The sequence below is a fragment of the Gracilinanus agilis genome, chromosome 4, assembly GCF_016433145.1.
Source record: "Gracilinanus agilis isolate LMUSP501 chromosome 4, AgileGrace, whole genome shotgun sequence".
Taxonomy (NCBI): Eukaryota; Metazoa; Chordata; class Mammalia; order Didelphimorphia; family Didelphidae; genus Gracilinanus; species Gracilinanus agilis.
The window spans coordinates 355581380-355605128 of NC_058133.1; the positions used below are offsets into that span (position 1 = coordinate 355581380).

Below are 23749 nucleotides of genomic sequence, written 5' to 3' on the forward strand. Positions count from 1 at the left end.
TGGAAGTTGTTTTTTTTTTTTTAATTTGTTTTGATCTTCCTTGTAAACAAATACTCAAATGTCCACTTCATTGTATGACTAAGTTGGTATCAGTAGGTTGGGGCTGGGTGTGTGTATACGTGTGGGTGGGTGTGTACACACATGTGTGTTTAAAATGTTAGAAAAGACACTGCATCCTGAGGCAGAGGGAAGAGCTGATAAATAAATCTGAGTATCTGACCAGCAGGAAAAGTCGGAGACTTGCCCTTCATGGATCTAAAGAGTGTTTGCAACCCAGTGGATGTCTATAAATGGATCTTTTGCATCATTGTTTCTCTGAATTGGAGGATTCCTTGCTGGAGGAATAGGACCATTGAAGGAAGTAAAAGCATCTGGTTTGTTTTGTAATGAGGAGCAGGAATGCTAGGTCCTTGCTCTTAACAATAAACAAACAGGACATTGTATGCCATCATCACAGGATGTCCTTCCTTCAGCCAGAGGACTGACTTGAAGGGGAGGAAAAGATTGACAAGAACTCAGAACCCACTAATTACTATCCCAATACTTCTGACATTTGTAATACACTCAAAGAAGGATCAATCCATTATGCTCTCTAATGGTGAAATTATGAATATTTTACATTTTATTTGAATACATAGCTTGAGGCTGGCAGTTTGGACCTGAAAAGAGAAAAGGGGGGGGGGGGCAAAGAGATTTCTATGGGAAAGGATTCTGGTTTCTTCCCATTTCACTACTGACCAAAGATTATTTTAAAGGAGAAGAGATATACCAAGTGTAAAATTATTTAATTACCTACTTGTAAGACAGATAACTACAAGTCTTAAGATGCTTCACAGGAAATTACTGGAAACTTGGGTAACTGAAACGTATGGCATTATATCCTAAAATATTAAGACACCCATCCCCCCCCAGGGACTCTCGCCCAGCTAGGAACCCCACCCCCCCAACTCGGAAGTGCCCAAAGTAAAGTTCTCATGCCCTAACCGGGGCTTCCCGCCCCCCCCTCCCCCCCAGGAACAATGGAAGTTTTAAGCTTTTTTTTTAAATGAGAAAAGTGTTTCATGGTACTTTAAGCCTCAACTGGAAGACGGGAGTAGGTAATGAATTTGTAGCAGAAAGCAGCTAATGTCAACTCTTTCACTTTGAGGTTAAGTGTGTTTCAAGGGGAAGTAAGAAAGTTCCAAGTGAATGGTGAACTTCACCTGTAATAAGAGGAAAACCTATAAAGCCTGAACTATTTGGAAGGGGAGGGGGAGGGAAAGCCCTCTTTTGGGGCCAGCTAATTTGATTGGTCATTTGACTAAAGGTATTGCTCCACCCCTCTCTGAGCTTCTGGCTGTGGAGTATGAGTAAATGGGGAGGAAAGGCTCAGTCTGTTTGGTTAACACAGACATGAAAGTGCTGTAGCATTCAGCCCTCCAGTGTTTCGGCGAGGCAAAAGCAGTAAGTGCCGCAGCACCTGTCTGTGACGGACTGAAAAAGAGAGAGAGAAGGAGAGAGGGACGGAGGGAGAGAGAGAGAGAGAGACAGGCGGGGGGGCCGGAGACACCGTAGAAAAAGGATTTAACGCTGGAGGTGTGACTCAGTCTTTCTCTAAGCCGGCAATTGGAAGGAAGAAGAAATGTTTACTGTGTAGAAATGAGTGAGACTTACCTTAGATGTTGGATTTTTGTTTGGAAAAACTTGTGGATACGACCTTGGTAAGGAATTTTTTTTTTTTTATTGTTTCTTTTCTCTTGAGTAGTTTCAACTTTTTTCTTCCCCTGGTTAACCAATGTGGTAGCAGTTGCAAACAGGTAATACTTTTACCTTGGTGCCCTCACGACTTCAAACGTGTTTATTATAAGACCTCTTTTCTCCTCTATGAATCATTAACCCTTTCAGTTCTGGGTGTGATTGTCAATTCATTGAAGTTTCAGTAGTAGTTCTTCCGCGGCGCCCCCCCCCCCCATAAGATCAAAGAAGAGTAAATATTCGGTGGTGGCTTAATTTTAAAACCTTTATTATTAGTTAATATTTATTTAGCATCATTACTGTGCTAACTGGAGCCACCCGTAGACAAGCAGTTCTTTTTACATTTCGAACAGTTTATGTCCCAGATTCTTTTATTGGATGCATCAGTCTCCCCTTCCCCCCCCCCCCAAAAAAAAAAAACCACAAACAAGCAGTTATGGCTAAGTGAAAGAAGATAAAGTATACTTTTTTAAACGTCTTCCTTGGGACATTATCTTATTTTGGAAGTCAAGTGAGTATTCTCTTTACTTGAATAGAAATCCTTGATTAGAATTACTCGGAATGATTTTAATCAGTGTCCAAGATACATTTGCTCCTTTGTCACCTTGTTTGTTTCCTAGTGTGAGAGAGGGTAACCTTTGGTGGGGGGCGGGCATAGAGAAGCCAACTGACCCTCTAATATGTGCTCTTACCTAGAGGGGTAAAGTAGGCTTGTGGGGAAAGTAGCCCATCGTTGAGTTGAGGAAGGACTTACCTTTTTCACTCACTTTTCTGTGTTTGCTACGAGTTTCATTACAGTTAAATTGAAACACTTGTGACTTCTGAGAATGGAATGGGTGGTCAGTGTTTTCAGCAGAAAGCACTGTTTGTAGCCGAGGTGGCTGGAAGGAATTCTCTCCAGGGACAGCGCTTTGCATTTTTGTTGTGCCTTTTCGTGATGGCGTGAGATGCCAACAAATCACAAAAACCCCATTTTCCCTTCTCCCGCTTTGGTCCAAATGAGTGCTCTCCAATGATTTGTGACCGGCTCTCGCTACCAGGATGCTGGCCAAGATGCAGCCTTTTGCAGTCTTCCTTGCTAGAGGATGAAAGAGAGCAAGGCAGAAGGGGGAGGATGGGGGGGGGCAGGTTGTTTTGAAAGTTGTTTGTGCTTTGGAAGCTGGTGGGAAAGTTCAGTCTTCCCCATTTGGAAAAGGCAGGCTGGGTTCCGCTCCTGCAACACGCGCTTTCCATTTTTAGCTTCATTCAGACGCAGACAGCAGCTCCTTCCTCTTCCTTTCCTTGTTTGTGACACTTTTTTTTTTGCTCTGAGGCAGCTTTTCCACCGGCACTGAGTGGTCTGGTGGCCATGACCCTAGCTTTTCTTGGATACAAGATTGGGGAGCCCAGAAAGTGGGTTCTGTGCTTTGAGAGGTAACGCCAGAAATGGATCTCCGAGCTGATTTGTTTTGATTTTTCCCCCAGCAAGCCTGCTTCACTTTTTTTTTTTTTTTTTTTTTTTTTAAACTAAGCCTAGCATTTGAAAACCCTTCTGCATTCAGTCCGGGCAATCTCGGTTATACTGCTCTTTTGGCTATTACTCAACTGTACCAGCTCTTCTGCATAGGCTTTTCAAGTGCCACAGACTACTGTATTAGTCACAGTGTCTCAGAGGAAACCACAGAAACTGCAGGACAATGGGGATTAAAGGCTTTTTCCTTCTTTTCCAGGCTGCCACCCAGTGTAGCTCCGACACCGTAAATTTTCCGACCTTGGTAGAGGGGGCAGAGGGAACCATGAAAATGGACATGGAAGATGCCGACATGACTCTGTGGACAGAGGCAGATTTTGAAGAAAAGTGCACATACATTGTGAATGACCACCCCTGGGACTCTGGTGCTGATGGAGGAACTGCCATTCAAGCCGAGGCATCTTTGCCAAGGAATCTGGTTTTCAAATATGCACCGAACTGCAAAGAGGTAAGCCTCACGTTTTTTGCTGAAGAAGATTGGCACCTGACAGCCAAATCTCCCATACACTCCCACTGAGGCCCCATAAGTCTGGGAGACTTCTTTGTAAGTACCTATAAATAATATATCCATTTCGTTGCTTTCTCTTTCCTTGAATCAGTTTCTTTCTGCTTTCCTCCCCGCCCCCCCCATCCCCCATCATACCAATTAGCAAGCAGTTAAAATCTTCTGGCAAGCTAGAATTGGTATATGCACAGCATGGGGGGTTGGGGGTAAGACCCCTGAGCCAGGTTTAAACTGCTGTCAGCAGCCAATGTATCCATTGCCTCTGGCCACTGGATTAAATTGCCTTGGTTGTATAATAGCTTTAGGGAGGGAAAGAAAAGTCAAGTTTCCTTGGAAAACACTCTTAATCTTTTCTTTTCTTTTGTCTCCCTTCAATTATTAAAGTGCTTTATTCTTTTTAATGAGCTAGCTTTATTAGCTGTGTTTCTAAAATTATTCTTGAAACATTGACGTGTTTATGAACTGGAGGGATGGTATATAAACTGGAAAAAGTGTCCTTTGTCAGGATGACTTAAGAGTTAACTACTGTTTATCTGCAACAGTGCCTTTGCTCCCTCCTAGACTTGCAAACACCTCCCCTCCAACCACCACCCCAGCCTCTAAAAGTGGGGCTGCCCTTTGTTATTATTTCCAAAGGGCTGTGTCCCCCCCCCCCCAAGGGCAATTCGATTTGTGTTCACCCATTTGTGTAACTATCTTAGCTAGGTGTGATGTTCAGCTAGGTAATCTGAAAAATTACCTCTTTATTTCTGGAACTTGGTGAAGGCTGCCCCCCACCCACTCCTTTTTTAAGTAGTGCTGCTACTCAGCCCAGACAAATTGACTCCACCTCCACTATGTGTAAATTATATTAGTATGTCTTGGTGTGATCAGTGAGAAAGGGTTTCTTCTCCTTTATGAATACAGTTTGTTCCTGGGAATGGTTATTACAGCCATGTTAAATCACTTTCTTTTACCCCCCCCCCCAAGAGTAGCATTTAAAGAACTTAGGAGACTTTTGGGGAAAGCTTTGTCTCTTTCCTTTTTGTGAGTTGTGAGACAAAACTGCCTAAAAGAAAACATTTATTATATTCCCCAAAATCATAGATTGAGAGTTAGACATAGGACCTTCGAACCCCCAGGCAAATCCCCTCATTTTTACAAAAGGGGAAATAGAAGTTAAATGACTTAACTGAGGGTCACACAGCTAGAAAATAAAACAGAATTTGAACTCAGATCTTTAGGACTCCAGGTCTCAGCCTACTCACCTGGTTATTAAAACTAGGGGCAGAGGTGTTAGGGAAATGAAGGATGGAATTCTACAAACACATTTTGTTAACTACTTCAACTGACCTGCTGCCTTTTGTACAATGAACTCTCTCATATTAAATTGTTGGAGATGTCCCCAATCCACCATGCCCTATGCATCCCATTAAATAGACGTTTTTCCAAGTCGAAAATCTTGAGTTATTTGTCAAAATTCTATAACCCACAGGCTAACTTGGCCTGTTTATGGATTTGTTTAACATTAGTTTTAAGGAGGTGTATTCTCCCAGCCCCCACTCCCAATATGAAATTTAACCAAGATGGATCACAGTACTGGGAAGAGAAGACTTGGGGTGAAGGTACAGAGCCTCCTTCCTTCTTTTGTTCTCCTCCGGAGTTCCCCATTTTATTCAGAAGGCAGCTAAGAGAAACTCTGATCTTGACCCATGCCGTAGCATTTAAGAAAGTTGCTTCTCCCTCTTTTTCAACCTGTATTACATTGGTGTGTCCCCTGTGTACTACTGTCAGAATTTTTACCACTTGGCCTCATTCTTAGAATCCTTGAGTTTTAGAACTAGAAGGTACCTTGGAGACCATCCAGTTCAACACCTTCATTTTATAAATGATGAAACTGAGATTTAAGTGTTAAGTGGTTTGCCCAAGGCTACCACAGCTAATTATTGGCCGAGCCAGGACTAGAACTCAGGTCTCCTAACACTGGCCAGTATTCTTTGCATTTTAACATGATTGCCACTCTGGGTCTCAGTATGATTTTATTTATTTACTTGACTTCAAGGTGTAGCTTAGCTGGCTCTCCCATACAACCCAGAACCGATTACTTTGCTTAGTTTAGGAGAGATTTTTAACCCCCTGCAAAGGTGTGGTACATGAGAGTGAGCTCACTGAGGCATGTGCTATTTCCCATTTCCTCTTCTAAATCATACTTAACAGAAACAAGCAATCTCGGGGGTACTGGATAAATCAATCAAGATAGAAATTTCATATGCACACTTAACTTAGAAGCTAACTCTGGAATTTGTACTAGAATGGTTTTCTTTGTTAAAGGAATGATCATTTTCCAAATGAGAGGGATTTGGGATTCAACAGGTTTAAGAACAAATATTCATGATTAGCAAAGTGTACAGTTTGTCAGGAATAGATTTATCCTTTGTCATATATCCCATGGGAATTTTTAAAAAAAAACTTTATTTGCATATAGTTTTAATCTGTTATCAAGTCCTTTAAATGTTCTTGTTTAAATAGTAGTAGATGTCAAATTACATGTTATTCTTCTGACATGCTGGAGATTTTTCCTTTTTGTAAGACTTTTCCCCCCCTTATGAATACAGTGTCACCTCTTTTTATTGAAAAAACTTTCTGCTATTACCCCTTGGAGCTTCTAGATTTGATTTGGGATAGTGTTGCATTTTGAAGAGCCTATTTTTAATATTTATTGCCACAGCTACGTTTTTTTTTTAAACCTTTATTTAAAAAAAAATCTTAATCTCTGGGTGCTTAAGTCTTTGCTTGTGTTCTCACTCCTTTGGTGGAAACTTGACTGTTGTTTCCTTTGGATGGTATTTTGTGAGCATTTTTTAAAAAATATGAAAATATTAGTTTGGACATTTTATGTCTTGAAAAACTGAGATTTAGAATATACTTCTCAGGCAGGGAAGCTCCTGTTCTGGAAAGTCAGTTGCTTTGTAGGTTCAGTGTTTGGTCTCCTAAAGCAATACTGTGATAAAAATCAGTCTGCCATATGCCTATTTTAGTTGAAGTCCATTATTAACTTAAGCCATCTGAAAAAAGTATCTCACCATAACATGCAATCCTATGTTCTTGGGGATGGTCTTTTATTTTGGAGATGATACAGGGAGGCTGCTACTGTGTTTCCTTTAATACAAAGATAATTAAGGAGGAAACCATCTGAAAACATTTCCTTTCACTCCACCCCTTAAAAAAAATCAGATGAATTACAGACTGTAGGTCTTAATCCATGATCTTTCAGTAGAGTCCCAATCATCACAGTGCAAACAGTCTTAGGTCCAAAACAGAATTTTAATAGACTTGAATCAGTTTTATGGAGAGGAGGGGGTGAGACAGAACTAGTAATTTGTGATCTTAATGATTTAGGGTGAGTTTGACCACATCATGAATATACCTGCATAATACTGCTCAGCTTAAATACCATTGTTGTGGGTTTTTGTCTGTTGTGGGATAATATATGTAAAGCACTTTAGAAACCATAAAGTTCTAAATAATATATGCTGGTTTTGTTTTGCTTTGTTTTAGCCTACATAGTCCTTTAAGGGAGAGATTTGCTTTTGGGGAATTCCTTTTCTCTTCCCACTACTAATGGATATGAATTCCATACCACCACCACCCCTCCTTTGCTCAACCATTCCAAAGTTTTAAAATTACCTTTGTATTTTTTGTAAAACACAAAGCCCCAAGAGTCCTGTTTTTTGTCTAGAAGCCACGGGCGTCAGGATGTGCTCTGTGACCCAGTCCGTTGACAGAGACGGATCTTCCAAAATGGTAGGGAGGTCGGTGCTGCTCATAAAGCATCCTGTGGACGGGCTTCTGTAGGGATAGATGAAGCATGAATGTGTTGAAGCTTTTTGTCTTCTCACTGATATGTTTATAGAAGGCATGCAGTAGCCTTGCCCCAGCAGTAATTCATTAGGACCCTGGTCAGTTCCAATCATGTTTCCTTCCTGGGTTAGGTGAGCACCAGCTTAAGTGGCTTTTTTAGAACATGGGAATTCACGGGAGAGACAAAGTCCCTGTGAGGCATTTCCCGGTTGTAGGGCGGCAAAGAGAATGTTGAAGATGCCCATTTTCAGACATAGTGTAAATCTCAGATTATTAGAGTTGCAGAGAAAAGAATGGTCTCAATTGGGGTTTTCTATTTGATTACCCAATGTTTATATCATAAGGGATAAAGGGTAAAATGAATCACGCCAGGCTTTTTTTATAAACACTGAAGTGCGGTTTATCTTATAGGAAATCCCTGACTCTGTCAGAGATTGTTTGACTTTTGGCTTTGTGACCCCAGTTTTTAGATGGGCACAAAGTAGGTGCTTATTAAATATTTATCGATTGATTGATCTGCTGGTATCATGAAAATATCCTGACCACCACACATTTGTTTAAAAGCTGTAGCTTTCGTGCTGGATGAAGAATCCCATCTGATGAGACATATGTTAATTCTTTTTGCTAGGGTACATATATATTAATTCTAAATGTGATATATTGCCTGCCTTAACTTTCTAGCTGATAATAAAAATAATTAGCTTTATACCTCCTATGGGGAAATCAACATAAAAATACTTATGTAAGTTGTTCTATATGTGTATATAAACAAACCCCCTCCCTGTATCTTGAACTGGCTTTAATGAAGATATGAATGATGTGCGCTTTTTTATGGATATCCCATTTAGTATTCTATGCTATACCCTAATTTAAATTGTCCCTCTTGATCTCTTAAACTCTACTGTATAGGGCAAAATTACTTACTCCTTATATATATTTCAAGAAAGATGGCAGATTTAACATAAGGCCCTTATAATTAGAATTATTTTCCCTTGTCGTTTTGAAATCTTTAGGTCAGCTTCCTAGGCCTTAGAGCTGCCTATATACCCCATCTCCAACAAGATTGTTAACTCCTAGAGGGCAGAAATTGGATTTATACCTCTTTAAGTCCCCTGCTTCGCATGTATGTGTTACTAAGTAAATACTTTTTCTGATAAGACACTCTCCTAATTAAAAAGCAAGGCAACAACAGGGTTCTAGACTGCCTCCCCGTTTTGGGCCCCTGGAAAAAGCTATCTGATGTTTTCATGATACAGGATGCATTTGACTACTGCTAGGAGGCGAGTTTACTGCTGAGAAGCAAGCACCTCATTCTGGTCTGCCAGAATGGCCACTAGGTGGAAAAGCACTGACCTCGATGGCCTTGTTGGTAATCATGCACTGTCTCTCAAGACTGTTTAAAATTATAGTCTCTAGCAGACACAAAAGTTGGTGAACCAGTTGAGTGCCTCTCTTAAAATTACTACTTTAATATGGACATGTTGAAAAATCAGCTGTTAATTATTGGCTGACCAGCAAATGGCATTATTTGCTGTTCCTGTTTGGGCTTTTTAATGCTGTGTTACAATCAGTCAAATATAAGTGTCAGAAAATTTGCTCTGCGCTAAGAGCCAACATGAATGTTTCCAGGATGCTCTAAAACAGGGAAAATTTCACTAGGCAGTCACAGACAGTGCCAGGACCCTGAGGTCCGGTAGAGATCGCCAGCCCAGCCTCCTCAGGTCACAGGTGAGGAAACTGAGGCCTAGAGGTGCCCGTCAGTCAGGCTGGAGTGATTTATCAGTAAGAATGAGTTTTTATTGAGAGGTCAGACAGATGTAAATGAAGGCACAGAGGAGGAGGAAGATGAAATGAACATCTGCCTCTTTCAGCTCTGCTAGAAATGCAGAAAAGAGCCCCAAAATAAAACTGGCCCCGCCAACTTTGTTTCAGTGTGTTAGGTATAGGAAATTTTGGGCCCCAGCTTTTCCCCTCCCCACCCCAGAAGCTTTTAAAATGCTTCAGTGACTTTTATATTGACCCCATCACTTGTTGATAAGAAATGGGAGATGAGCAGGCGCTGAAGCTAGGCATCTACCCAGAGTTTGTCCATCTGCTTTGTGGCTTAGCTATATGTTTCCAAAGAACTTTCGGGTTTATTTCCATTTGAAAAGGGGCTTAAAATATTGCTAGGAATTGTGTGGAATATTTGTAACTAGAAGCAGAAATGACCATATTTTTCATGAGACTACCTATAAATATTTGAGATGAATCATATGGTTTTGTCTTAATGTTCAGTGCCGTTTGACTAGCATATGGGGAATTTAAAGAAAATATGACGGAAGTAGCTAGTTCACTGGCCCAAACCAAAAAAAAAAAAAGTTTACTTAAAAGTACCAATAAGCATGGTGAAAAAAGAAAAATGAAAAACGGCGAATATATCTCCCCGCCTCCCCCCTTTGTCGGTCAATTCTGGTTTAGAATTTAGTCAATTATTCTACTGGACACCCTGAAAGAGAAGAAAATCAAAAGTTGGGAAAGGGGGAGGGGAAGGGAGAATGAAAATACCGGTAACTCAGCAGAATGTTGTAAGTGACTACTCACAGATGAGTTCTTTTGAATAGTGATGAATTGCTTCCTGATTTGTGGTTGGTGATTCTATTCTACTCAAAAGAAATTTACCATCCAGGAGGAACTGGCATAATGTGTTTCTTTATCAAAGCCTTTTTTTTTTTTTTTTATATGGGCTATAGTAGATTTTCAGGCATTTCCTGATCTCAGGGTCTTGGAAAGGAGAGGGGCAGAAGGCACCTCCAAAGGATCCTGGCCACCTTTCTATGGAGAGAAGAAGCTGGCCTGTCCTGTTGCACATTTAGAGAAAAACAATTATTTGAAAGCTATTTCTCCATCAGGGAACAGGAAGCTATGCTGGACTTTATCAGGAGTTAGTAGAGTATAATAGAGTGAATTTATGGTTTCTGACCCTTTGAAGAGCAACCAAAAGAGCCTGATTCTGTTTTCTAAGGCTAAATATTTCATTCCTCAAAAATGACATAATGTTAATAGTCTTAATGGGGAAGGAGACTGAAGAAAAAACATCAGTGGGCTGGAATGATCTAATCTGTATCTCTGTAATCTTGATTATTTAGAAAGGGGGAGGGGTCTTAACCTGGGCTCTCTAAACTTGTTCTTTTTATATTTGTGTGTGAGTTTGTACACATATACACACACTTACTTTTTAATAACTGGATTTCAATATAAATGCTTTCTTTTGTCATCTTTTATATATTGTGCATTTAAAAGCTCTCTTGAAATTATCCATAGGCCTCACCAGTGTGACAAAGAAAGGCTATTCTAAAGTTCTTAATCTAAGAAATCACCAAGTATTTGACAAGCAAAACCCATGGGAAAATGGAGTTTTGTCCTTTTTGAAGTTTTTGGAACTACAACTTTACTCAGTTAATTAAAGTTTGGTATTAATACTCTACTGGTTCATTTCTGCCCCATTAGGAGTTTTTTTTAATGCTTTCTTTTATTTATTTTTTATAAATAATATTAATTTATTACCTTATTTATTTACTTTCTTGTGCTTTCCTTTTCTGAGAAACCAGTTTGGTTCAAATAGGATTATCGCTTTGAAATTTAGGTCATTGACTCTTATGCTCTTTCTCTTTTAGGTTATTGGAGTAATAAGCAAAGAATACATACCAAAAGGAACACGTTTTGGACCCCTGATAGGTGAAATCTATACCAATGATACAGTTCCCAAGAATGCCAACAGAAAATATTTTTGGCGGGTAAGGAAGAATTCAAATTCCATGTTAATTTGATGATCAAAAAAAAAAGCAAAACTTAAAAGGCCAGACTCCCTTACTGTGTGTGTCTGTGTCTTTGTGTCTATCTGCCTGCATGCATGCCTATGTGTACTTGCTCACCTACAAATGAAACTTTATTCTCCCAGGGGTGCCCAGAATAAGAATTCTCAGTGGATGTTAAAGTAGCTGAGTAAGTGTCTGGGCCCTCTGGGAAAAAAAAATAAAGCTTGTAGGTGGAGGAAAAAGGAGATAACATGGACTATACTTGACTTGAATTTTTGCAACTCATAAGAGCTTCCTGATAGAATGAAACAGTTTTGCTACTTGCTTCCAGAGCAAATTCATTTGCATTTCTCTGTCAGGAGGGAATAATGAGTCATTAAGTCTTTCAATTTCAAATATTCTTCAATTCTTACTAAAACTGTAATTCATTGGATAAACTTGAAATCAATGAATTATATAATCTTGAAAACCAAACGTTTCATTTTTAAAGATGACTAGGCTAGTATTGGGTGGGGTGCCAGGGGAGAGAGTGGTCCTTTAAAAATGAATATGCTGTAATTCAGAATCTGGGTTTCAATTCATAAAGTTTATTGGAATGCATACATTCTCACAACCACATACATAATTTAGAATATTTCCATAAAGTCCATGAAGACTTTTGAAACCTGACCTCAGAATAGAAGGTGATTTTTAAAGCGGCCTGGATATACTAAGAACCCTGAATCACCAAAAATATAAACAATTAGGTTCTTTTCCTCAATTTACCAGTTTGTTTTGTGACCTCATTTTTTCATACACACAGAATAACCCATCACTTACTTTTTCCTGAAGGAATGCCCAGATGATCAGTAGGAAAATCATCTCCTCAGGCATTTTAAAACCTTCTAGGGAAAAAAGGCATTATAACTAATAAGTAATGTCATTCATTATGGAAGCTGTAAAGTAGAGAATCTTCTCCCAAATTGTTCTTGAGAAAACTTAGGTTTTCTTTATCTAATAATTTTTCTTTTTCTTTTACTCTTCCTCATTCTCTCTTTCTCTCTAACTTGAAGCTATTTCTAATTTTTAAAATTCTGTTTCTACTGTGCACAAAAAACTGGTATTTAAATTATCTTCCCCAAACACAAGCAATATGTTTATACTTTTTAATCCAAAATTATTTAATTACTCAAAATTTATTTAGCTATGTTAACACGTGTGTATATACACATACACACATTTGCTACAGGCTTTTCCTAGAAAAAAGTGGGTGGGTTCATTTGAGTTTATTGCCAGTAAGTCCTTCAGTTAAAAGCAAGCTATGGAGGTGTATAATTTCCTGGAGAGTGACTAAGTCTTCAATTAAGACAATCCGATGTATAAGCCTTTCTTGTGCAAAGCTATCTAGAAAAAAAAGGCAACAACTGCACCCAAGTTCTTGCATCTCAGAAAAATTCCTGAAGTCAATAAGCTTCCATTGGTGTCCGTCCCTGTTCTCCCGTCCCCAGTTTTCTTACTAACTAAAGGATTTGGATCAGTCTTGCACATGAAAAGGAAATTGTCGGAGATATCTTCCCACATGCTATAAAAACCGTCCTGCTTTTGCTGGCAGGAATAAGAACATCTGCTGTACAAAGAAAAAAAAAAGTTCCATGCAAATTACATAGTCAGAGAGGAGAAGGGATGTTTGAGTTGAGTAAACCACAGAGTGACATTATTTCTTGTAACCGTACTGTGAGTCAGCACATTTTTTAATCTTCATGATAATATATGGAAACACGAGATAGGGAAAGGCATTCGTTTTAGCGTTTGCTTTTATTTTATATTTTGGTGGGTGTGAGCCCTGTGACTTCACGGCGTCGTCATCGCCCCTTCCTAAACGAGGGTACAGTAAATTGGGGAAAGCTGACTGGAAGGTGCCTCGCCAGCCCTGAGCTTTAGAAAGCAGCTTCCGCCCCAAGCAAAGAGTGCAGAGCAATGGAACCCCATGTTCCTGGAAGTTTGCACATCACAGTAAACAAACTTGAAGACTCCTCTTGATAGCAGAATTCACCCAGCCCTGTTCCATTTTCTCATAACAAAACACACCGCAAAATCTCTCACAAGCTTCTTTGATGAAGCCACATGTATTTCCCCCTTCACAATTTACAGGAAGTTACTCTTAAAAGAAAGTGATTCTGGTGTTTACTGCCTGCGTTAAAGGGACAGAGTTCCCTTTTTATTTTTGAGAGTGTTGGAGAGACACCAGCAAGGAAGGCTCGAGTAGGCAGAGTCAGGGAGTGAGAGGGCAGGATCCAGCCTGAGTCTCTGCTGCCCCACGGGGACAGGATGAGTCTTCCCGGAGACCACACGCTACCCATCATCAGGTAGGGGATGAGACCAGGGAAAAAGAGCCAAAGAGGGGCATCTCTCTCTACCAGGAAGGATGAGAGTTTGGGTTATTAGGTTTTATTTTGAGAGGCTGTCCTCCAGAGCTGAGGGAGTTTTCCTGTCTTATTCTTTACCCTCCGCTTCTTCGTCTAATCACTAATCTGATATCTATTTCTGCCCCGATGGACTCTTTGGAAGGGAAAGAGAGGAAATGCTTTAAAATTTTTTTTCATCCTACTTTTCCTTCAACAGACTAAATTTTTTTTTCTCCCCTCGTCCGGCTGATGGGGAAGGAGTGTGTAGTGATTTATACTAACCCTTTATAAAAGGAATAAGGCTTCCTGTCTGCCCTCTGCTTCCCCCCCACCCCCCACCCCTTTTAGTTTAAAAGAAAAGCACGGGTCCCAACATGCCCATTGAGAGGAAAAGTGACTTCTCAGTAGTAGACTGTCAAATTTTGGCCTCTGTCCAGGTCTCCACTTTGTTATGGCAGGTGAAGTTCACCTTTGCCCCACCCAGTGTTTCCACAAAAAAAGGCAAGGTTCCAAGTATTCATATGAGCAAGTGTTACTTTAGGACTTGTGGGGGGGTGGAGGATGTTTGCATAGTTTAAGCCTCTGGGCGGGGGTGGTTGGAAACTGTAAGGAGGGAGAGAGAGAGGCCATAGAAAAAGCCGAGACTGGGTTTGACACAGCTTACTCTTATGCCTAGGTGACTCAAAGTCAGCACATAATCAGAACCGGAGCTTGTCGTCGTATTATCCACTTGCCATTCTAGGTTGGAGCTTTTAAAAGCACTCCGAGGTCCTCACTTCAGAGCTGAAGGCGACCTGGTCCCTGAAACTGTGTGTTTCAGCCTTTATTATTATTATTATTATTATTTTCCTTAGCATGACAAATTAACCAAAATGGAAAAGGTAATGAGAGAGAGACACACACACGCTTTCTTTCACTTAGAACTCCTTTATTTCTGCCCTAGCTAGAAGAATGCCCTGATTTTCCATTACCTTTGTAACAGGAAAGTTGGGGAAAGGGAAAGCACACATCATTCTTTTTTCCTCATCTCCATTCTTGTGTCGTGGGGAAGGAAGAGAGAATTAAATAAAATTAAGCCTCTTGTTGGTTCAGGAATTTTTTTTTTCTCTCTTAATCGTGCTGTCTTTTCCTCCAGATCTATTCTAATGGGGAACTTCACCACTTCATCGATGGCTTTAATGAGGAAAAAAGCAACTGGATGCGTTATGTGAACCCTGCTCACTCCGTGCAGGAGCAGAATTTGGCCGCATGTCAGAATGGAATGAACATCTATTTCTACACTATTAAGCCAATCCCTGCCAACCAGGAACTTCTTGTGTGGTATTGTCGGGACTTTGCAGAAAGACTCCACTATCCTTCCTCTGGAGAGCTGATGAGGATGAATCTCAGTAAGTGGATTATAATTTTTTAAAAAATGCTAGTAATGTCTGTTCTGTCTGTATGATCTGATAATATGGTGGTTAATTATACGGCTGTATCATTTGTTTGTGCCAGGGTAGATGGTTTGGACCAGAAAGAGGGGAATTGCTTCCTTCTTTTTCCTTCCTTTCCCTTCTCTCTTTCTAAGTTCCATTTGTCCAGCCAAGTGGCACTTCTTTTTTTTTTTTTCTTTTCCTTTAAGTATTGCTTTTTTGAGGGCTGAATTTCTAAAACTGTAGAGAAAAGTAAATTAAAATTGGCAGTGCTTTAAAAAAAATTTTTTAATGAAAAGTGTGACTAGTACAGCCTGTCTGAGACCACTGAATAAATCAGTTACTCTTTACAACTCTTTGTGCTACTTAGAAATGGATACAACTGCTAACTACACCACTGTCTGCCAAGAGATGGCATGAGAGTAAATACTCTGGTATCCAGGGATTTTTCTAGAAACAATAAGCTATTAGCCATCTTTTGAAAGACTATTCTGAGTGGCTGTTCTGAAGATTTCATATCTAACTTCCTTTCTTATGGTAAAATCTAATTATCTGATCTCTTAATCTGTTTGACAGTAGCTTCATATCACTTTATCTAACAAATTCTCAGTTCCTCAGTCAAGTTTATAGGCTTTCACTTTTTTATTTAGATATATTCATCTGGCCTGAACCTGGTAACCCCCTTCCTGCCCCTACCTCCCACAAAAAGTCTTACTTGTCTAAATTCTTACCAGTAAGTCAGAAAATTCTCATCTGTTACTGTGAGATAAAATCCACAGAGATCTGCCATTCATTTTGCTCCTAAAACCAGACAGAGCCGATTATTTTAAAGAATAGATTATATCCTCGAGTTGGTAGTACTTGACTGTTTGTTGTTGTTGTTTTAATGGGAAATGTCAATAAAACTTAATATGGTGGTGCTCTGTTAACTGCTGATTTTCAAGTCAGAGAATGGAAGCATCTGGGTGGAAATCTTGGCTTTCCCCTGTCTCCTGTCTTTGTGACCTTGGGTCTGTAACTTCATGTTGATAGACCCGTTCCCTCATCATTTAATACGAGACTAACCTAGATAATTTCTAAGATACCTTCCATTTCTCAATATATAATCCAATGAAAGCACATTCTAGCTCTTGGGACATGAATGCACAAACAAGCTAATAATTCTAGAAGCTGATCCTCGGTAGAGATGAATTACTTCTACAGCCTTGTACAAATAAAGTGTCTGACCCCAGAATGTGTTGTAATTCTCGAGAAAATATATTAGTCTGATCTTTGAAATACGAGAGCTTTAAAGCCATCTTCAGGTTATTTTTAAAGTATGATTCCACTCACTTACAGATGGGTCTTCTGAGTTTCTTATTGTCGTGGCCCTAATTTATTTTGAGGTAAGATAGGATAAAGTTTTCAGAAACTATTTAGTTCTCAACTGAACCACTGAAGAGTAACTTAGTTCTGCTTGTTCTTCCATCACTTACCCAGAATTAATCTCTTACTCCTTGCCAATGTGTAACTCTTTAACCTTTGTAAGCTTTTCACATACAATTCAATATTCTCTTATTTCAGCAGGCAAAAGTGAATAAATTTCAGGAGGTTTAGATAGAAACAACAGTGCAATTCTTAGAGCTTCATCAGTAAAGCATAGCAGTTCTAATGACTTAAAAATAACCCACAAAGTCTCTCTTCTTGAGACATTGGTTCCTTAGTTTGCTTTTCTCTTCTGCTCTGCTAAGTGAGAAAATCTTTCCTCAAAATAAAATTATTTCCTCTTGCATTTTAAAATTGTCAAAATATACATATTAACTTTTTCAGATTTCTTTGTCAGATTCCATTTTCATGTTGAAAATACCAGTACTGCCTCTTAAGATAGAATCTTTTATTTAAGTAGGTTTTTCTCTAAATGCTCCTATACAATAGGAGAATAACATTTTTGGGTATCACTTTCCATTAAGTTTCGGGGCAGTCTTTGTTTAGCAATTTCTGAGTTATAACAACTACTCACCCTCAGCAGAGGGTTCTTATTGCCTGTTGTGAAATCAGTTGTCTTAGGTGTGGTGGTTGATGATTGAGACTGTTGATCAGGAAAATTTCCACTATTTCATCAGGCCTAATAAGTAGATTGTGCCTCTTGAGTGAGCTGGGTTCAGTTTCCACACTTAAAGCACAATGTAAGTCTGTGCCAGACTCCCAGTGGGGGCTCGCATATTATTAGTCAATGATAATGATGGTTTAAATAATAGAGATGGTGAGAATAGAAAAGAAGAGCTTTGATAGGATAACACCTAAATTTTAAAATCAAAATTGTTGGCTGTCTCCCCCCCTTTTTTTTTTAAGAAGAGAGAACATGATTTTAAATGTGAAAATCAAAAGGTAGATTGATTTATACCCTTCTTCCTTTCTCTACCCCACCTTCCCTTTAGGGGGGGGGGGGAATGATTTGGTGCACACACACAAAGAAGAGACATGGACCCATCTAGAAAACAGATGACCAAATTATAGACTTCTAAATGTTAGTTTGCTTTCTCAGTTTCAGCTGAAAACATGCGTTGTTTTACCTTCTGTAGAACTTCTAGGTTCTCTTGCTTCTAGCCTCAGAGGCTCTTATTATAGACTGAAAATGTGAATCGGCATAATTAAGCCATTGAAGCCCTTCAAGATCATTTTACTCTTGAAATGACTCTGTCCGCCTACAGACATATAAGATTTAAGAACAAAACATCTTTTTTTTTTTCTTAATTCTTTTTTTTTTAATGTTAAGTTGTTACTGAGTGGAAGAATTAGAAAAAACAGAACTACTGATTACTCAGCAGGTGTTGAAAGATCATTTACTATATATAAATACACATGTACATTTAAAAAAAATTTTTTCCCTTAAAAATACTATCCCTTTAGAACAATTCTAATTAGGTTGTTGACCTAGATTGAAGCAACCTTTTCTCCAGGCATGATTTTCTAAAGTTGTGATCATGGTAAATATTAATAACTTGGGAGTTTGGGAACCAACGAAGTAAAAAATACTCTTACTTGTACATATCAAGCTTTTGAGATTCTTTATGGGTTTTTTTTTCCCTCCTCATTTTTGCTGAGGAGGAAAAGTCATTCTAAATAGTTGTGTGCTCCAGGTAGTAGGAATGACAGAGAATGATACTTTACGAAAGAAAATATTTCATTTAAAGTTTTCGTGGTTTTTTTTTGTCTAGAATTAACTCAGTATTTGAATCTGATTTTCTTTCAAGGGTGACAGAAAGGTATTTCACCCACTTAATGATCATAAAACTAAATTTATTTTAGTTTAAGTAGTAATGATGTGTACTCAGTCACAATTAAGGCTGTCAGAGTGCTATGAAAACTAGGAAGATTAATGAACTGATTTCATCTAACATCTTGATGAAGTTATCCCCATGCTGAAATTGATCGAGAAGGTTTTATTGATATCACAGCCAAAAGTGAAGGGGATTATATTTGATCTCTCAAGTGAAGATGGTAGCCTTTTGTACCTGTACCTCTGTTTGATGGGTCTCTGGGAGCGCTAGGTGAATGAGGAAGGGAAATGATGAGGTAGCCTTCTCTAAAAGACTCTTCCCACAGAGCATTCCACTTCGCCTTAGTTAAATTCCTTTCTTTTAGCTGTGTGGAGGCTCCCCTATCAGTTTTCCAGGTTAGCTGTCTCTCTCTTCCTCTACCATTTTAGCTTTAAAAAACAAAAGTGACAATTTGAACTTCCTGCCTCCCAGGCCCCACTGAAAGACTGATATTGGTCTGATAAGGCGATATTTATTTTGGTCTAGTGGCTTCAGAAACCCTTGTCCCTCCGCAGGCTTTCTATCAATCCCCACTGATCAGCACCTTTCCTGATAAGTTTCCCTCTCCCTGTTTATTCTGGGCTCTGCCTGCTCAGTAAGGAGCAACTGATAATAGCTAGTTGAGATAACATTCTCTGAGGGATTCTTAAGATGGAAGAGAATTTTTCTTAAGCTTGGTGGCCTGGAGTGTACTGATTTAGAAAGTAAAGTTTCTGATATTTTGTGTCATTAATATCTGGCCTTTTTTCCCCCCTGATAACTAAAGTATCTTCCCCAATTTTTTTTATCCAATTAAAGCTTATTTTTAAAATTATCATACCCAACCAGTGGTCATCAAACTCTGCTTTTAAACTCTTGGAAAATTAGACTGGAGCCTATCTCCCTGCTATTCCCAAAGGTCATTCTATTTGTTTACATGTTCTAGTTTATATCTTTCCATGTCATAGCTGCTATGTAGACAATCATGCAATATTGCCAATGGTTGTCAGGTGCCCATAGCTCAAACTAAAGGTTTCTAGATTCAGATTTTTAGCATTTCAGGTCTGATATAAGATAGTGATGGACTTGAGTCCCACGAATTTGGATTTCATTACCTTTGCCTACACTATGTTGTCCTACATAGGATTTCTGTATTTTGTAACTGGTCTTCCTTGTTGTTCATGTTCTTAAATAGTGTATTTACTGAGTAATGCTGTGTTTACAGGTATAGAATACCTTCTTTTAGGGGAAAAAAAGCTTTCATCTGAGCTGCTTATGTTTTCTTTGGGACTGTACCGTAATTGAATTGACTGGTGGAGCACATGTTGTGGTTTGGCAAAGGTTAATCTGTCATGCCTTATGATTCTAGGGGACAACATTTGGGGAGCCAAATTTTACAGGGCAAAATCTGGTTAAATTTTTGTATTGTGAGCAAGTGTTTTGAGGACCCCCGACCCTCCACTTAGTCTACTAATTCATCTACACATAGGTATTTATAACTGAGTTTAATCAAATTCATAATTAAAAAAACCCATTGATGTGAAAAATTAATGACTGATGCTATTCAAAACAGCTTTAATCTGACCAATCTAGCTCATTGTGTGCATGCTGATTTCCTTTAGGTGAACTGTGAACCGTCAGTATGACTATTTTATTAGCTTCTGACACCTCATGGTATTTTTCCACCCCATTTTAATAGAAGCTATCTGTTCTGGCAAGTTTGATCTTTTGCTTGAATAGCACTTTTCACATCCTATGTTCTTTACCAATGGAAACAAAATAATCCAAACAATAACCCTCTTATGATAGGTAAGAACTCTCTTTCATCGTTTTGAAGGGGAAAGAAAAGAGAAATGGCAAGTTTTTAAGTGGTTTGTGTGGTGTGCTAATCTACAGAAGGGATAGCCATATCCCCTGAATGACTCTTAAGACCTTTCATCCTCAGTTTACCAGTTGTCCCTCTCTTACTTGACTCAATTTTCTCCAGCAAGTAGCAAGACACCGCAAAGGTCCCAAAGCAGGAAAGTTCTTAACTCTTTGGCAATGAATGGGGTACCTTTTTCTCACATCCCCTAAGTAATTGTGTGTTCTTCTTTATTTCAGCTCAAACACACATCAGTCCAAAGCAACAGAGCACTGAGAAAAATGACCTTTGCCCCAAAAGTGTCCCAAAGAGAGAGCACAGTGTGAAAGAAATTCTGAAAAATGATTCCAACCATTCAAAAGGAAAGAACTTCTTCCATACTAACATTTCACCCATCACTCCAGAAAAGGACATGGACGACTTGAGGAAAAATTGCAGCCCTGAAAGGCCTATCTGCCCTCGGGTTATGTACCCAATTCGGGTTCCCAATCCAGAAGACTTTTTGAAAGCTTCTCTGACCTACAGGATGGAGAGACCTACTTACATTACTCACTCCCCCATCCCATCATCCACCACTCCTAGCCCCTCAGCAATAAGCAGCCCAGACCAAAGCTTAAAAAGCTCCAGCCCTCACGGAAGCCTGGGGGACACCGTTTCACCTTTGGCTCCCATTTCTCAAGAACATCGAGAATCTTACTCTTACTTGAATACACACTATGGCACAGAAGGATTGGGGTCTTACCCTGGCTATATACCACCTAGCCACCTTTCTCCAGCTTTCTTCCCCTCTTATAATGCTCATTATTCCAAGTTCCTTTTACCTCCATATGGCATGGGCTGTAATAGCCTGAGTACTGTGAACAATATAAATAGCATCAGTAACTTCAATCTCTTCCCAAGATTATATCCAGTCTACGGTAACATACTCAGTGGAGGCGGTAACTTGCCTCCTGCCGTGTTCAACCCAGCTACGCTTCCAAATTCATTGCCTTCTGAAGGATCCCGGAGATTACTACAGCCAGAACACCCCAGAGATGTTCTCATACCTGCACCCCACAGTGCCTTTTCTATTACCAGCGCAGCCACCAGTATGAAAGACAAGCCATGTAGCCCAACGAGTGGGTCCCCAACTGCTGGGACAGCTGCCACGTCTGAACACATGATACAACCTAAAGCTACCTCAGCGATGTTGGCGGCCAACAGCAGCGAAGAAGCCATGAATCTCATTAAAAGTAAGAGAAATATGACTGGTTACAAAACACTTCCATATCCACTGAAGAAACAGAATGGAAAGATTAAGTACGAGTGTAACGTTTGTTCCAAGACTTTTGGGCAACTCTCGAACCTTAAGGTAGGTTTTACGGGTTGAGTTGTGAATTTTATATGTGTGTACATGTGTATTTATATATTTTCCTATCTTCTTACAATTGTGTGAATAAAAAAAGAGATCTGGGACCAGAATTCTAGTCTTGGTCCTGCCACTAATATATCGTTTCACCTTTGTTATGCCTCAGTTTTTAAATTTTCAAAATAGAGATAACCCCATAGGGTTGTTGTGAAGACAGTACTCTGTAAATTATGTAGCATTGATTATGATTTGAGAATAATAACAACTTTGCTTTTAAAAAAGAATAGTGAAAAGAATCTACTTCATTTCTGTTCTCTTTAGAAATTTGTATTATAGATTATAGATGTTGCCAACCAAAGGTTAGATGACTTCATGATCTTAAAAGGCACCGAACTCCATCCCCCTTGACTGGGTCATACCACTACTAGTCCTCTACCCCCATATTTGTAGCAGCTCCTTTCCCAGGAGCCCACTTAGCAGGGAATGTCTCTCGTGGATATAATGGAATATTATTGTGCCATAAGAAATGAGGGAATGAACAGCTTCAGCGATCACTGGGAAGTCCTGTACTAATTGATGCAAAAGACAGTGAACAGAGCCAACAGAACAACTGATAAAAATAATAGTACTGTAGTCCAAAGAAACGACATCTTAGTGCTTTGAACCTGGAGGGATAAAAATAAGTCTTGCTGCTCTTTGATCTCAGGTCCACCTCAGAGTGCACAGTGGAGAACGGCCATTCAAATGTCAAACTTGCAATAAGGGTTTCACTCAGCTTGCCCACCTGCAGAAACACTACCTGGTCCACACTGGAGAAAAGCCTCACGAATGTCAGGTGGGTAAACTTGTCCTGGGTGAAATTTTACCAACTGGTCGGCTATCCGTGCAACCAGTTCCTAGCTCTGCTTGGTAGAGCCCTGTAGGTTAAAGCCCAACAAGGTAGCTCCTCTTAGAGGCTGATGGCTGCTCCATGCCCCAGCCCTGTCCTATAATCTGCAAAGCAAACAGGCAAGCCGGAGTGTCCATCCATCCAGTGGGTGGAAGAGGGACAGGGAAATGGGCCACCACCTCCCATGGATCCTGCTCACACAGCCCTGTTTGCTTAATAGCCCTCATGTTGCTTAACCCCTCCCAGGTGCATCTCTTTTCATCCTCTGATATTCCCATCTCCTCTCCCATCTGGCCCCAAATGTAGGTCTGTCACAAGCGATTCAGCAGCACCAGCAACCTGAAGACCCACCTGCGGCTTCACTCTGGAGAGAAACCGTACCAGTGTAAGCTGTGCCCGGCCAAGTTCACCCAGTTTGTGCACCTGAAACTCCACAAGCGCCTACACACTCGAGAGAGGCCACACAAGTGTACTCAGTGCCACAAGAGCTACATCCACCTCTGCAGTCTCAAGGTTCACCTGAACGGTTATTGCCCCCTGGCCCCGACCTCGGGTCTGCCCTTGGAGGACCTGACCCGAGTCAACGAAGAAATAGAAAAGTTTGACATCAGTGACAATGCGGACCGCCTGGAAGACACCGAGGATGCCACCGACATGACCTCCGTGGTGGAGAAAGAGATCCTGGCTCTGCTCAGAAGAGAGATGGAAGGAGCCAACCTGAAAATGTCTTTGCAAAGGAACATGGGGAATGGACTCATCTCCTCAGGGTGTAACTTTTACGAGTCATCAGACCCATCCCTCATGAAGTTGCCTCACAGTCACCCACTACCTCTGTTACCTGTAAAGGTCAAACAAGAAACAGTTGAACCAATGGATCCTTAAGACTTTCAGGAAATGAAAGGAGTGGTTTATATATGTATATATACATATATATATATATATATATAAAATTAATTTATGACTTGGCACGTCAGGATGCCTTGTAGCAAATTTGTTTGTACATTGATTCCAGTGCTGCAAAGCTTGCCTGACATCACAGAAGAGTTCCCCTCCCACTTTTCCTCCAGTTCAAAGAAGGAACTCTGAAGTTATTGTAATCTCAGGGCATAAAAAAAACAAAAGACTTATTATATGTATACGTATTATATATACATACATATATATATATATTTGACTGCGTGTGTTTTT

General features: G+C 39.8%; 1 protein-coding gene across 2 annotated transcripts; it reads left to right on the forward strand.

Annotated features, from left to right (window-relative positions):
• The first annotated feature begins 1493 nt into the window (after positions 1 to 1493).
• Positions 1494 to 23443, forward strand: PRDM1 (PR/SET domain 1). Of its 2 annotated transcripts, XM_044674293.1 has the most exons (7): positions 1494 to 1700; positions 3444 to 3692; positions 11246 to 11365; positions 14906 to 15158; positions 20564 to 21675; positions 22379 to 22507; positions 22868 to 23443. In XM_044674293.1, the coding sequence occupies exons 1-7, from the start codon at positions 1659 to 1661 to the stop codon at positions 23441 to 23443; spliced, it is 2481 nt and encodes an 826-aa protein (XP_044530228.1). In that variant the 5' UTR covers positions 1494 to 1658. The 2 variants fall into 2 exon arrangements, with proteins under 2 accessions (XP_044530228.1, XP_044530229.1); XM_044674294.1 differs by lacking the exons at positions 1494 to 1700; positions 3444 to 3692; positions 11246 to 11365 and adding an exon at positions 14643 to 14651.
• Positions 23444 to 23749: the final 306 nt, after the last annotated feature.